The 16,109-nt window shown below is 46.9% G+C and overlaps 1 protein-coding gene across 1 annotated transcript in view; it reads right to left on the bottom strand.

The window, feature by feature from the left end:
• The window catches only part of CLTCL1 (clathrin, heavy chain-like 1), a 152,773-nt gene that overhangs the window by 36,269 nt on the left and 100,395 nt on the right, over positions 1 to 16,109 (bottom strand). Inside the window, 8 exon segments of the mRNA XM_012654952.1 lie at positions 35 to 180; positions 2,857 to 2,979; positions 4,758 to 4,992; positions 5,354 to 5,496; positions 6,063 to 6,188; positions 7,316 to 7,479; positions 8,892 to 9,072; positions 9,650 to 9,814. Coding sequence (XP_012510406.1) covers positions 35 to 180; positions 2,857 to 2,979; positions 4,758 to 4,992; positions 5,354 to 5,496; positions 6,063 to 6,188; positions 7,316 to 7,479; positions 8,892 to 9,072; positions 9,650 to 9,814 — 1,283 coding nt within the window.

Raw genomic sequence — 16,109 nt, 5'->3', positions numbered from 1 at the left:
ACTGAGCCCACAGCTACCGCCAGCACAGCCTCACCTGTGCTCGCTGAGGACAGAGTTATCCAGAACAATCTTCTCCAGCAGCTCAATCAGTTCGTTAGGCAGGTCAGCTGTCAGAAAGGCTTTGATGGTGACCGAGACCTCTTCAGGATCTTGTGTTTCTGACAATGCTGTTTGTACCACGTGGGTTTAAAAAGCATTTGAAAAAACTTGATTAAAGTCAATCCAAGACTGTATCTTTGAAGCTCAACAGAAAGGAAAGAGTCTTTGAAGAAAAGAAGGACTGCTCCAAGACAATCTGGAACAGGCAAAGAGAAGAGGGGAGATTTCTCAAGGTAGGAAGGGGAAGGGCATCTAAAACAGCTTCAGGGAATTCTCAGTTTGCTCTATTTTGAAAATTAGTTTTTCTCTCACATCGAATGGGCTATAGACTCTTACTTCTGTTTCAACGACCATACTGTCTAAATTTGCTTCAAAGTGAATAACACAGTGTACTACGTAGGCATTTGAAATGCATGTCTGCTGTTATCTTTGTTTTTTAAAGCCACTATCCATAGCAAATATGGCTCCATTTCTCCAATGAGGACGCTGCAGCAGCCCCAACAGCCTCTTGGGAGCAGAGTCCACCCCTGCTATGGCACGGTCCACTTCTGGTACACACGGCCAAGTACAACCAGAGCTGCAGAGCTGTGCTGTAAAGGAAGGACCAATAGCAGACTGGCAGTTTGGAAGACCAGCACTGCCCTCTTTGCACTCTGTGCCAGGGGCCTTCAGTGACTTCGGGGACCTATCATTTTTGCCAAGTTTCTGGTGTTCCTCAGAGGTGGGCATCAGCAGTGTATTAATGAGGGAGAACAGATGGCTGCAAGGAGGTCCTACGTAGCTGACATACCCCTTTGACCATGAACTTTCACTCTGCCATCTTGAGGGGCCTTCATGGAACCAGGGTCAAGGCCAGCCCACCCACCTTTTGGATGCGGATGGCCTCTGGGAACTCAATGGCACCGGAGGATGTGAAAGTTCCATGTGAGTTTACAACCATCACAACCAAACACAGAGGGGTTAGGGAGAAGGAGCTACCACAGTAGCTAAGTACCTGAGGGAGAGGGTGTTGTGACCTAGTACACCTGGTCCATCCAAAGAAAGAGATGAGTTTCCAACAGTGACATCTAATTGTTAGTCCTTGAAAACCTTAGAGCAGTTTAAGTAAACACACACAGGTTGTTTTAAGGGCAAAAATAAATTTCCACCATCTATTTGAGTCAACACAGGATACCCAACCTAAGGTCACCTTGGGACACTGCTTCCTCTCAGTAAACTTCTCTACTCCAGATGCTAAAAGCAGGCTGCCTCTGCCATCGTGCACTCCCAATTAGAGTGGCACTGCAGTTGTGTCCCACCAGGAGGTGGCCACAGATATTCAATCACAGCAGACATAATGCCTGGACTAGCAGCTCCATGCAGAGACAGGAAGACAAGAGGCACTGCTGGCTTTAGTTCAACGCAGTGTTAAAGCAGCCCTTCCCCAGTGCGAACTTGAGGCCACCTTCACCTACCAGGTGGCTGGACCACTCCCTGAGAAATGTCTAACGTCTGTGCACTTGGAGTGGATCCTCAGCGGAATCTAAACGAACTCTGTCCCTGGCCCTTTGTTATTCAATGTTTATACCAGATTTGGATGGGTAAATCCAAAGTTCATATAGCAGAGATTCAAGCCAACACGGCCTTCTGTAAATCTAAAAGCATTTCAAAATAAAAAGTTATTTTAAAAAATAATGTCCTAGCACTCTGGGAGGCTGAGGTGGGTGGATCGTTTGAGCTCAGGAGTTCGAGACCAGCCTAGCAAAAGCGAGACCCTGTCTCTACCAAAAATAGAAAGAAATTAATTGGACAGCTAAAAATATATAGAAAAAATTAGCCAGGCATGGTGGCACATGCCTGTAGTCCCAGCTACTTGGGAGGCTGAGGCAGTAGGATTGCTTGAGCCCAGGAGTTCGAGGTTGCTGTGAGCTAGGCTGACGCCACGGCACTCTAGCCAGGGCAACAGAGCCAGACTCTGTCTCAAAATAAATAAATAAATAAAATAATGGTAGAGGCTTGAGGAACGGCAGATAGAAAACTAGAAGATGAAATGCAGTAGAAATAAAGGTGAAATCCAGCCCTTGAGTGTAAAGTATCTGCCCAGCAGATTGGCAAATGTGTACAAGGGAGGCTGGAGCTTTAACTGATCATATACTCAGGACTGAAGCCACTTGTGGGACCAGGGATTTGTTCTGGCACTGGTCTTGGTCCACCCCTGAGAAGTATGCCCAGCAGTCTAGGGGACAGTGCCAAGGACAGTGGAGGCTGTGAGGAGAGGGCAGCGCGTCTTCCAGAGGTGCGGGAAGCCCGCCCAGGGGTGGAGGCAGACTTCCACCTGCCAGGCTGCACCGAGTGGTGACCCCAGCCCAGGACTATGCTCCGGCTCCGAGGAGGTGCCAGACAGTCACGTAGCACAAGGGGCTCCTTGACAAAGGGAAGTCAAGTTGAGACAACCTTGAGAGCCACTTAACTGCTGTCAATAGGGCTGATCTGGAAAAGCGATCAGGGACCCAGCAGGCAGGTGTGCCAGCAGGTGCTCTGACTGGGGCTGCAGATCCCTGCTGTGGACAGGGCCAAGCCTATGCCCTTAGTGAATAAACAACTCCAAGTCAGCTCACCCTCAGGGGCCAAGCTGTTTTTAGACAAGCTATTTCTGCAGGGAAGAAAGCTCTTAAGAGCAGTAAGATGTTTTAGATGTAACCATTCAACCAGTCACTTGAGCCATGAGAGGATTAGAGGGCGAATGCAGGCGCAGACCCACCCACCCCTGAGCCTCACCTGGTCAATCAGCTGTCTCCTGGATGGGTTGGTCTCCTCGAGGACATGAGCCCAGAGCTCCGGATCCTTCCTGTGCACCAGGTAATGGGCCTCGCTTTTGAACAGAGAATTCTCATTGCAAACCTGAAATCAGCGCACCTGCGTGTGTGACACAAGCAGCCAACTGATAAAAGCTACTTGGGAGGACATATCCCAGGTAGTTCCCTCTGTCCCTGACACTTGTTTGTTGGACAGCTGGTGCCCAGTGAGACACTGTGATTTGACACATGATGAACAGCATCCTACAGGGTTAACACTGCATTCCTCAGAGAGACAAACTATCTCAAAATGCCCCTTCCTAAATTTCTAACAACTCACAGGGATGTGCCTCAGCTCCAGCCAGTGGGACCATCTGCAACGATGGATGTGCTCTCTGTCTTGTGCTGCCTGATACGGCCACTTCTGGCCACAGAAGGCTACTGAGTGCTTAAAATGCTGGGTGCACCAAGGAACTAATTTAAATTTTAGTTAATTTAAATTTAAGTACTCACATGTAGCTAGCTTAAACCATCTCTAAAGTGTTAACAGAAGAGCCTAGAACTGGTATAAAACAGCACATACACTGCAACATTTCAAGGCCTAAAAACTTTAAAATATGCCTTCAGTGACTGATCTTCAGACCCTTTTCTGAATGTAGTAACAGATTTTCAAATGCCAGTTGTCCACTGGAATGTTCCAGTGTGTGAGCCACTTGCTAAGTCCTGGTGAGAATCTTATCTACTGAGTACCAGATGCCAGGCTCAAGGCTGAATGATGTGCACATGTCATGAATGCAGTGCAGGTGGCGAGACTGGCACCTTGCCCCCAAATCATACCACAGCACTCTTCTGGACGGAGGACACCTTAGTGAACAATTCCTTCGTATCTACACTCAGCCTAACTAAAAGGACACCTCACCCCAGCACAGACAAGTGCTAAGATCTCAGAGATCATTTAGCTGTGCTTTAATAAAAGGGTGGTATATAAAGCCAGAGAGTGGCTCGCTGGTATCAAATAAACTAAAGTCCCAGCTTTAGAAACACTAGTTGCCCCAGAGACTGCCAGTGGAGAGGCTATGTCTACTTAGCCTCACCACCTCCATGGTCAGTGTCCAAAAACTAGGGTGGCTGAGAAGCTGGGGCACTGTTTTCCATCTTCAACTCCACACGCTCGCGCCCTCACACACACCTTCCCCAGCAGGTACACCACATGCTCAGACAAGCCAAGGTGCTGGGGACAAGCAGACCAACTGCCTATGAAGAGCTTACAGCTGAACAAATATGCTCAACCACGAGATGCTGGATTTTTAGGTCAAATGGTTAAGTATTCATTATGGTTCATCCTAAAAATGTAATTACATACATGTAGATCCAAACCTGGCCAGATGCAGGCAGGAGACCTGGAAGAGTGCTTCAAGGAGAGGCCAGCAAGAGCTGGATCAGCCAGAAAGATGGGGGGACAGCTTGCGTAGCGGTATCAAGAAGGGGACAGGAGGCACCCAGGGACCTGCAGACCACTCCAGGCGGGGTGGCAGGAGGGGCGGCTGGGCAGGTGGGGGTGGGGGTGGCAGTCCACAGAGAAGCTCACGGGTCAGGCTAAGAAGTTTCATTTTGCTCACAAGTTACCAGGTAACACTGAGGACTATGAGCAGAGGAATGATGGGTCGGATCCGGGCCAACTAGGCCCACAGACATGACATACAAACTGTGGAACAGGTCCCCAAAAGGGGTCAGAATTATAAAGGAAATTGAGTCTGTGGAAATGCCCTCATGACCCACTGTCCCCAGGGGCAGAGAGCCCTGATCAGCCCCCACAGGCACAATTTGAAGCCCTGACCCACGAGGCCAGTGCAACATGGGCAGCCAACTGTATCTGCTGCCCACCTTGAAGAGCTCAAGGTCACACTGCCCCCGCTCATAGGCGACGAAGGCCAAATGTGGGTCCCGCTTCTCAAAGTACCGGCCCACAACGCTGCTGTCATAGCAGGCGTTCTCTCTCAGGAAGCGCTCAGGGCTGTTGTTGCTGTCAATGCAGATTTTTGCGAGTGCATTGTGAGTGGCAGGCTCTTCGCAGCCCTCCTGAACGTGGCACTCCAGCCAGGGAAGCAGCAAATTGAGCCTTTGAAAGAAGGAAGGTACCATAAGTCTCCAGGCTACCACTGGAAATCTCCAGGGCAACCCCTGGGCTCTGAGGGTTGCTTCTTGAAACAAAATTTCTCCATTAACTTCAGGTTGCTCTAGAGATCAGGATAGACCTGGTTTCCAAATTGATTTCAATTGTTAAGTTTTTCCCCAAGGACTTCAGTACCAATAGCAAATAACTCATTATTAGATCTAAGATGTACATGAATGACCAGCCACAGAGACAGTCCTGCAGCCTGGAGGCCAACCATGAAAGCATCTTGGAGAATTAGTCAGAGACTTAACAACAGACACTGGAATTCAGGGGCAAGAAGAGATACCCAGTAAGGATACCATACCTATTTCTTTTTTCTACTTCGGCCACCAGCTCATCAGTAGAGAACTGTCCTCTCACTGCCATGATCAAGTTTTTAATCACTTCCTCAGAACAATCCACGTCAAGCAGCCCTCCAACCACAGCTGGGGTCCGGCTAGGGTTGACCTGGAGTAGTCAAGGTGGCGACTTCAGTGCTGCACATATAAGCCATTACTAGAAGCCCCCCAGGATTTGAACAGTGTGGGTAAAACCCTGAAAGGGCTCCTGTTTAGGACTGAACTGTGTCCTACCAAAATTCCTGTTGAAGCCCTAACTCCCAATGGGACTCTGTTTGGAGAGAGGGCATTTAAGGAGGTAGTTAATGTTGAGCAAGGGGCCCTAATCCAATAGGACTGGCATCCTCGTAAGAAGAGGAAGAGACACCCAGAGTGCATATGCACAGAGGAAAAGCCACGTGGGAACACAGTGGGGAGGCCGTCTGCAATCCTGGAAGAAAGCCCTCACCAGGAACCAACCCTGCTAGCACCCTGATCTTGGACTTCCAGCTTCCAGAAGTGTGAGAAATAAATTTCTATTAATTAAGCCACCAGTCTGTGGTATTCTATTCTGCAGCCTAAGCAGACTGATACACCACCCTTCAGACCGACAGTCTACAGATGTCCTGGCGTCAGAGGCAGCTCATCAGGTGCAGACTATCACCACTGACTACATCACCCAGGAGCCAGCAGTACCTTCTGCACGTAAATCTCGATGTACTTCTGCAGACTGTTGCGGTACAAATACAAGATGAGGTCGTGGACAAAATCAAACCGATCACACACGATGATGAGGGGAAGCTGGTCTGTGAGCTTGGCCTCCTGAGGTTCAGAATGCACAGAACAAGTCAGGAGTGGAGATGCCAGAGCCAGACCCCAGGGCTCACAACCCAGCACAGGATGGAGCTGCCTCTGCAGCAAAGAGAACCACAGAGACTCAGAGTGAGACTTTGTTCTAGATATTCTGTCATTTTGGGATGTCGTGTTTGCTTTGGGAAACAAGTGGGGGAAAGGTAATATTATTTGGTTAAAGACTGTTACATTTGGCAATAACATCCTAAATCTAGGTATCTTTTGGGATAAGACAAGCAGCTCATTATTTGTAAACCCAACACAGGCCAGGCAGCTCTCCGGAACAGCACACCTGTGGTAAAGGTGGCCTTTTCAGACAAGCAGCCACAGACCACGGAAACACATTGTGCACTGTTTTCGACAGTGACAGCACTTGGGCAGGACTGCCACGGGCCACAACAATCACACCTCCCCTTATTTGGACCCAGCCCTAGTTTACATTTCCCAGATTCCCTTGAAGTTTTAGGTGTGACCACGTGACCTCATTTCCTCCAAGGGAATGTCAATCGCAATGTCATCTGCCACTTGCAGGCCTCACCCGTAACAACCACGCATGCAGGTTCCTCTGCGTTCCTCCCTCTTCCCACTGGCTGGGAAGGCAACATTCTGGGATGTGTTAAAGATAGCGAAGCAGCCATCAGCCTGGTCCTTGGAGGATGGCAGGAAAGAAAGCCACCCCACTTACGTCCATGGCCACCTAGCACTGTCACATGAGAAAGAGGCAGGCTTCCGGTCCTTCACGCCACTAGCACTGAGTGGCCCATGTGTTTCTGCAGCCTCGCCCCACCTCACCGACAGGGGCACAGTCCAGATGTTGCCAATCACAGTGCAGCGATAACCTAACTCCTTCCACTCACACGCCAGATAGTTAAGAGCACAGGCTCAAGCTTCTTTCCACAAAGGGGTCTCACAATGATAGATAGGTTCCTCTAAGAACTTTAAACCATAAAGTGGAGACCTGCTGCTGGGGACTAAGGGTGCCCTGGCGAGACAGATGCAGCGTTCTGCCTTAGGAAGTCATGCTGAGGGTCTGCCCACCTGTGTGGGTGTGCCCATCAGTGAGGGCAGCTCACGGGAGGAGGAGGAGCTGGACGCACCTTCAGGAAGTTCTTCACATGCTCCGGGTCGTAGCAGCTGCTCTCTCGACATATCCGTTCCACCTCCTTGATCTGCCCCGTCTTAAAAGTGGCCTGGATGTATTTCAAATGCACGTCTGGATCTTGGCTGAAGTTGACGATTGAGCCCAGGAAGTAGAAGAGGCCTGTGAGGAGAGACTGTTCCATTTCTGTCCTCATAACACCCACCTGCCTTCTCCATAGCTGCTGCAGCCTTCCTGTGGTGACCCAGCCACGACAACCCTGCTCCGTTCTCCAGGTACCCACAGCCCACTCAGAACTCATGATCTACATGAAGTTTGTCTGCTTTGACATCTCCCGAAAATAGCTAGTCAGATTTCTACCATTTTGGGAGGTATACCTGGGATGTTTTGATGTAAACTATTGGTTATTTGGTGTATGTGGAATTCCTTCTGGGGCCCAGGTACACCTCAGATGTATCTTTAAGAGCAATTCCCACTGAGGTAACCTGAGAGGGACATGGGACAGCTGCTCTCAAAAGACATGTCAGGGACAGAGAAAATAAACAATGGCTGCAACAGGAGCCTCCGCACAAGGAGGCTGCGACCTGACCTGGAACTGACGGTGACGTGGCCACCACATCTGAGCCCTGAGGCGAGTCACAGAGGACATCGTTCAACAGAGGCTAATGACGTTGCTCATCATTACAGGGGCCAGCCTGGAGATACCAGTGATGACAACAGCATAGGACACGGAAGGCCACGCTCCCTGATGAGGCCTTTAACTGTAACTGTGAGACTCTGCCAACAGGAAGGGAATGGGCAGCCCCGAAGCTGACGGCTCCCAACGACCCTACTCTGCTGCCACTCCCTTCCCTGCTGTACCCAGCCTTCTGCTTGGGCCTTTGCTGCAGTGGTGTCCCCGGAAGAGAAGGCCAGCTCCCTGGACACCACACAGTGGCTGGATGCCCCACTGGACATGTGCTCAACCTCTGTCCTGGGCAGGCCAGACAGCCCCTTACTTGTCCCCAAAAGAGCCACCTCCACCCCCACTGTGGCACACTATTTTGGTGTGATACCCACGGAAAGGCAAAGAAAGGCAACCAGGTCAGCCTCATCAGCCCCAGTAATCAACTGGGTAAGAGACACCACAAAGCAATGGACTCTCCATGGTGGGCTCTCACTTAGGAGAAGACAAAGGAGCTGCCTTCTTAGGGCTGCGCAGACCAGACACCAGGCCTTGTCACTGGTACCCGGGACCTTCAGCACAGGACTTGAGATGGATTCTGGCCAGACTGTGCTGCACAGACACACAGGGTTCCACGGTCTTCAGGGATACAAAGGAGATTCTAGTATCCCCAGTCCAATGCCAACCCACCTGATTTCTTCTTTTGGAAGCGCCAAAAAGGTTACTGAAGCTGAGTAATACACATGAGATAGCAGTAATATTCTGCTATCTACTGAGCACCTAAGGCAGCGAGTGCTGCATCCTGCCTGGCTTTGCGGGAAGACTGTTTTAAGCTACGCAAGCAGACTACAACCCCTCAGAAAGGAGGTGCAGTCGCATGGTGAGGTCGGCCAGAGGCAGCAGGGTTTACCTTTGTAACTCCTAAAGGATTCAAAGAGCTGCACCAGGGACTGCGTGCCCAGCTGCTCGTGGTACTTAGAGGCCACCTGCACACACAGCTGCAGGTTCTGTCTGATGTTAGCAGACAGCATGGCACGCAGACACTCCACAGAATCCTCCACCAACAAGGAGCCAAAGAAATTGACAAGCCACTGGGAATAAAATAGAGTCCGTCCACAGCTGTGCACCACCTTAAATATTGACAACACTTGGAAAATAACTGGATTGTCCCCCCATTCCCCCAAGGGTCAAAAATAAAAAGAATTTCCACTTAAAAGGACTGAAAAGCAACTATCCATCATGGGAAAAAGGAGGAGCAAGGAGTAAACTTGGGATGAGACGCTGACCTAAACTGTCCATCCCAGAACACTCCCCAGTTGGTACCAAACTATTCTGCAAACTGGAACACCACCACTACTTTCAGCTTTTGCTAATGGTTTCAGACAGCCCTGCTAGGCTATCAGTGTTAAAAGGTTATCTCTATTCTGCCATTGGATCAAGTCAAAGGCAGACACTGGAAAGAAAGGTGACATGGGCCCCAGACACACCGTGGGCAGGCAAACGTGTGTGGCTGCCCCAGAACTGCTTTGCCGTGAAGTAGGCAGCTCAGGGCAGTGACAGGCTCACGCCTCGGTCTCACAGTAACCACAGGCAGACACGCAGGAGCATGTGGCACTAACCACTGCACAGACACCAGCCACAATGGGAGTGCCCTGGTGGCGCAGGTACCTCGGGATTGAGGAGGTGTGTGTGCACAAGGGTCCTCTTGATGTCATAGAGGTCAGTGTAGTGCTCCAGCGCCCACTGCAGTAGGCCTGCCTTCTCACACAGCTGGGCGACGTGGGCCCGATTGTAGTGAGTGAACATCTGATTTCCCAGCATGGCATCTGCAACCTATGAAAGCGTGATCAGTAAGAAAGCCTGATCGCTGGCAATAACTTTTTTTTTTTTGAGACAGAGTCTCACTCTCTTGCCCGGGCTAGAGTGCTGTGGCGTCAGCCTAGCTTACAGCAACTTCAAACTCCTGGGCTCAAGGGATCCTCCTGCCTCAGCCTCCCGAGTAGCTGGGACTATAGGCATGTGCCACCATGCCCAGCTAATTTTTTTCCTATTTTTAGTAGAAATGGGGTCTGGCTCTTGCTCAGGCTGGTCTCGAACTCCTGGGCTCAAGCAATCCTCCTGCCCCAGCCTCCCGAGTAGCTGGAACTATAGACATGCACCACCATGCCCACATAATTTTTTCTATTTTTAGTTGTTCGGCCAATTTCTTTCTATTTTTAGTAGAGACAGGGTCTCGCTGTTGCTCAGGCTGGTCTCGAACTCTTAAGCTCAAGCAATCATCCCTCCTCGGCCTCCCAGAGTGCTAGGATTACAGGTGTGAGCCCCTGCACTTGGCTGGTGGCAATAACTTTTTAAGAGCAGCTGCTCAACTGTGCCCCCAGGGTAGGGTAGAGCTGGGGAACCAGCGCCCATATCCAGGCGGTGCGAGCAGAGCCCTGCTGCCCTTCAAGTCATCTGAGGTCCTTTGCACAGGCTCCACCCTGCCCCACTGCAGAGCCAGGCCTGGCCCGCGTGGCCATGGAGTCGGGCAGGTGAGAAAGACCGAGGCCCCACAAACCCTTATAACTGGGATAAGTCCGGTCACTGTTGAGGCTTTTCAGTAATCCCATTCTTCTAGGGTTTCTGTGGCAAGATCAATGTGAGGGTTCACGTCTACCAGACTCTCTTCGATGAGCTCAGCCCTCAGACTAGTAATAGTCAGAATTAGACCTGAAAGTAACATATCCTATTTGTGTTCACAAGACTTCTCTACTAGGTTAAAGGCAGAACTAGGAGTTAGGGTTGCATTTAAAAATCAATAAACATTCCTGGAAAGAATTTTGATGAGGCTTAACATTATCTTTAAAAAAGTAATTTCTGGGCTAAGAATGCAACTCTGCCACCTGGCTGAGTGATCTCACCCTCAATATTTACACCAGTCGCTGGTCTTGACGCACTCCCGGGACCTCCCCTGCTGCCTAGTGCATACTTTCCCGTTCCTTCTAGGATGTGCAGCACTAACTATACGCAGTGCTGGGGGGTGTGGGGTGCAGTGTGTGGGGGTCCTAGCTGCAGTGTGCTGGTGGGGCACCCCTCCTCCCACAGGAGGGCCATGCTCCCAGCTTAGGCCAGGATCCTGGGCAGGGAACCTCCTGGCCAGCGTCACAGTCATGGGGGAGCTCAGCTGGCCTGACATCCTGCCGCCTGGCAGAGGCCTGGGAGAAACTGTGGAATAGGGGAGGGTGGAAAGGAGCGAGGCCTGCTCCAGGCTGCCAAACTGCGGATCTCAGACAGACCCACCCCCACATGCAGACTTTCTGGCTGAGTGGGGCCATTTCAGCCCCTCCCTGGCAGCTCTGCCCAGAAGCAGAGAACAGACCTTTGACCCCTGCTAACATGATTTCTGGAGCTTGAGCGCAGGCTCACCCAACCCAGCCTCACCTAGCCTCACTCCCCAGCTCCACCACACTCCACCACTGAGATGGAGAATAAGGACACACCTGGAAGACCCAGGGCCCCACCCACCACGTGAAGCACTAGAGTACCTCTCCACAGGAACAAGAGCTGGTTACAGGACCAAAAACAACACTGCAGCTCGCTCCTCCCAGCAAGTGCCACCTACTGACAGGGAAGTCAATCTGTAGTCCTTTTACTCCATTTACTGACTCATCACACAGGGTGTGGTTGAATCTCACCCACAAGGGCCACCTACTACAGGCTCAGAGAGTAAACTGGGTGTGTCATTATCTCAACAAAAGAAAATCCAAAGGTAAGAAGCAACAGCTGCTCCAGATGAGAAGAAGTCAGTGAAAGAACTCCGGAAGTATAAAGAATCAAACTGAAAGGACATCCCCACAAGGGAACACCAGATCTCTAGCAATGGATATCAACCAAAATCAAAACACTGAAATGACAGATGAAGAATTTCGAACATGGATTGTAAGAAAACTCAATGAAAGGCAAGATAAAATGGATAGCCAACACAAAGATCACAAAAAGAATGCAGGAAATGAATGAAAAATTAACTAAAGAAATTGAAATATTAAAGAAAAATCGAACACAACTTCTGGAAATGAAAAATTCACTCAAGGAATTACAAAATATAGTGGAAAGCCTTAAGAACAGGTTAGATCAGGCAGAAGAAAGAATCTCAGAGACTGAAGACAACACCTTTCGATTAAACAAGTCAAGTCGCAGAGACAGAGCAGAGAAATAAGAGTAACAATCCCATATTTCCCTATAAGAAATATGGGATTATGTGAAGAGGCCTAACATAACAATCATAGGCATCCCTGAGGGTGAAGAAGAAAATACACAAGGATTGAGGGAATAATGGAGAAAATTTCCCTGGTCTTGCTAGAAATCTAGCTATCCAGGTATAAGAAGCTCAAAGGACTCCTGGGAGATTCATTCAAAAGAGGAAGACACCATGACACGTAGTCATCAGACTGAACAAAATAAACACAAAAAAGGCCCTCCTACAAGCCATAAAGCGAAAGTAGCAGGTAACCTACAAAGGAAAACCCATCACATTAACTGCAGACTTCTCAACTGAGACCCTACAAGCTAGATGGCACTGGGGCCCCATTCTCAAGTCTTCTCAAACAGAATAATGACCAGCCTAGAAGTCTGAATCCGGCAAAACAAAGTTTCTTATGTGAAGGAGAAATAAAGACCTTCTCAGACAAACAAACACTGAGGGAATTCGTCAAGATAAGACCTGCCCTCCAGGAAGTACTCAGAGCATAGTTACACACAGATCAGCCCAATACACACTCACCAGTGTAAAATCATCCAAAAGCTAAAGGTCAAAGACCACAATGGCTCAAGAGAGAAAACAAAGTAACAAAGTTCTACTCAACAGGATGAACAGAAATCCACCCCACTTTAAAGAATTTCAATAAATGTGAATGGCTTGAACTGCCCACCGAAGAGACATAGGCTGGCTGAATGGATAAATATACACAAGCCAAGTATCTGCTGTCTCCAGGAAACACATCTAACCCACAAGGATTCATTCAGACTCAAGGCGAAGGAATGGAAAACAATATTCCACGCAAATGGAAACCAAAAGAAAGCTGGTGTAGCAGTTCTCATTTCAATAACTTAGTCTTCAAATCAGCAAAAGTAATGAAAGACAAAGATGGTCATTATATAATCGTAAAGGGAACAATTAAACAAGAAGACATGACAATTCTAAATATTTATGTACCTGACTCAGGTGCACCCAGATTCATAAAACAAATCCTACTTGATCTTAACAAAATGATAAACAGCAGCACTGTAATTGCCATGGACTTCAACACCCCTCTGACAGAACCGGACAGATCCTCCAAACAGAAAATAAACAAAGAAACAACAGACTTAAACAGAACTCTAGAACAAAATGGTTTGACAGATATTTACAGAACATTCTACCCCAAAACTACTGAATATATGTTTTTCTCATCAACTCATGGGATATTCTCTAAGATTGACCACATCCTAGGCCACAAAACATGTCTCAACAAATTTAAAAATATAGAAGTTATACCATGTATCTTCTCAGACCACAGTGGAATAAAATTAGAAATCGACTCCAACAGAAACACTCATTTCTATACAAAGTCATGGAAAATAAACAATCTACTGATGAATGACACGTCAATGAGGAAATTAGGATGGAAATCAAAAGATTCTTTGAAGTAAATGATAAAGGGGACACAAGTTATCAAAATCTGTGGGACACAGCTAAAGCAGTCCTGAGGGGACAATTTACAGCCATAAATGCCTACATGCAAAAGACAGAAAGGTTACAAATCAACAATCTAATGAATCATCTCAAAGAACTGGAAAAGGATGAGCAAACCCATCCCAAACCCAGCAGAAGAAAAGAAATAATCAATCAAAATCAGAGCAGAACTAAATGAAATCAGTAACAAAAAAACTATATGGAACATTAATAAAACAAAAAGTTGGTTCTCTGAGAAGATAAACAAAATTGATATGCCTCTTGCTCGATTAACAAGAAGCAGAAAAGAAAGGATGCTAATAAGCTCAATCAGGAATGAAAAGGGGAAATTACAACTTATACCATGGAAATATAAAACATCATCTATGAATACTATAAAAATCTCTACACACATAAACTTTAAAACGTGGAGGAAATGGAAAAATTCTTAGAAGCACACAGTCTCCCTAGGCTTAATCAGGAAGAAACAGAATTCCTGAACAGACCAATATCAAGTACTGAAATTGAAGCAGTAATAAAAAAAATCTTCCCCCCCCAAAAAAAGGCCTGTACCAGATGATTTCACACCCAAATTTTACCAGCCCTACAAAGAGGAACTGGTGCCTATCTTGCAGAAATTATTACACAACATCGAGAAGGAAGGAATCCTCCCCAAAACGTTTCATGACACCGATATCACCCTGATACCAAAGCCAGGAAAGGACTCAATAAAAAAAGAAAACTACAGACCAATATCCCTTATGAATATAGATGCAAAAATTCTCAATAAAATCCTAGCAAACCGAATTCAGGTGCTTATCAAAAAAATAATCCATCACGACCAAGTGGGCTTCATCCCACAGATGCAGGGATGGTTCAACATACGCAAATCTATAAATGCAATTCACCACAAAAATAGATGCAAAAAAACAAAGACCATATGATCCTCTCAAAGATGCAGAAAAAGCATCTGACAAAATTCAGCACCCTTTCATGATAAGAATGCTTAACAAAATAGGCATAGATGGAACTTACCTCAAAATGATAAAAGCCATATATGACAAACCCTCAGCCAACATCATACTGAATGGGGAAAAATTGAAAGCATTCCTGCTTAGAACTGCAACCAGACAACGTTGCCCTCTATCACCACTTCTGTTTAACATAGGGCTGGAAGTCCTAGCCAGAGCAATCAGACAAGAGAAGGAGATTAAGGTGATCCAAATTGGGGAAGAAGAGGTCAAACTATTGCTCTTTGCTGATGATATGATCTTATAACTAGAAAACCCCAAAGATTCTGCCACGAGACTACTGGAATTGATAAACAAATTCTGCAAAGTCTCAGGTTGCAAAATCAATGTACATAAACCGGTGGCATTCATATATGCCAACAACAGAGAATCAAATCAAAGAATCAATACCTTTCACAGTAGCAACAAAGAAAATAAAATACCTAGGAATATATTTAACTAAGGAGGTAAAAGACTTCTACAGGGAGAACTACGAAACACTCAGGAAGGAAATAGCAGAGGATGTAAACAGATGGAAAACCATACCATGCTCATGGACCAGTGTGTTAAAATGTCTATACTACCCAAAGTGATCTACAGATTCAATGCAATCCCTATTAAAATACTAACAACATTTTTCACATATCTAGAAAAAATAATTCTATGCTTCATATGGAACCAGAGAAGACCTTGTATAGCAAAAGCAACCTAGAGCAAAAAGAACAAATTTGGAGGCATCAATTTACCATACTTAAAGCTATACTACAAGGCTATAGTAACCAAAACAGCATGGTACTGGCACAAGAACAGAAACATAGACCAATGAAACAGAACTGAGAACTCAGATATAAAACCATCTTCATATTGCCATTTGATCTTTGACAAAGCAAACAAAAACATACACTGGGGAAAAGAATTCTTATTCAATAAATGGTGCTGGGAAAATTGGATAGCCCCATGTAGAAGAATGAAACAGAATCCACACCTCTCACCTCTCACAAAAATCAGCTCACGATGGATAACAAACTTAAACCTAAGGAGTGAAACTATTAAAATTCTAGAGGAAAATGTTGGAAATGCTCTTCTAGACATTGGCCTAGGCAAAGAATTTATGAAGAAGACCCCAAAGGCAATCACAGCAACAACCAAAATAAATAAACGGGACATGATCAAATTAAAAAGTTTCTTCACAGCCAAGAATACTATCATTAGAGTGAATAGACAACCTACAGGATGGGAGAAACTATTCATGTGCTACACATCCAATAAAGGGCTGATAACTAGACCTATATAGAATTCAGGAAAATCAACAAGAAAAAATCAAACAACCCCATTAAAAGTGGGCAAAGGACAGGAACAGAAACTTCTCAAAAGAAGACAGACTAATGGACAAGAAACATATGAAAAAATGCTCAACATCTCTAATCAT

This window comes from Propithecus coquereli, unplaced genomic scaffold (genome assembly GCF_000956105.1).
Source record: "Propithecus coquereli isolate 6110/MARCELLA unplaced genomic scaffold, Pcoq_1.0 Scaffold456, whole genome shotgun sequence".
NCBI classification, from domain to species: Eukaryota; Metazoa; Chordata; class Mammalia; order Primates; family Indriidae; genus Propithecus; species Propithecus coquereli.
This window is presented reverse-complemented; position numbering and strand designations above follow the sequence as displayed.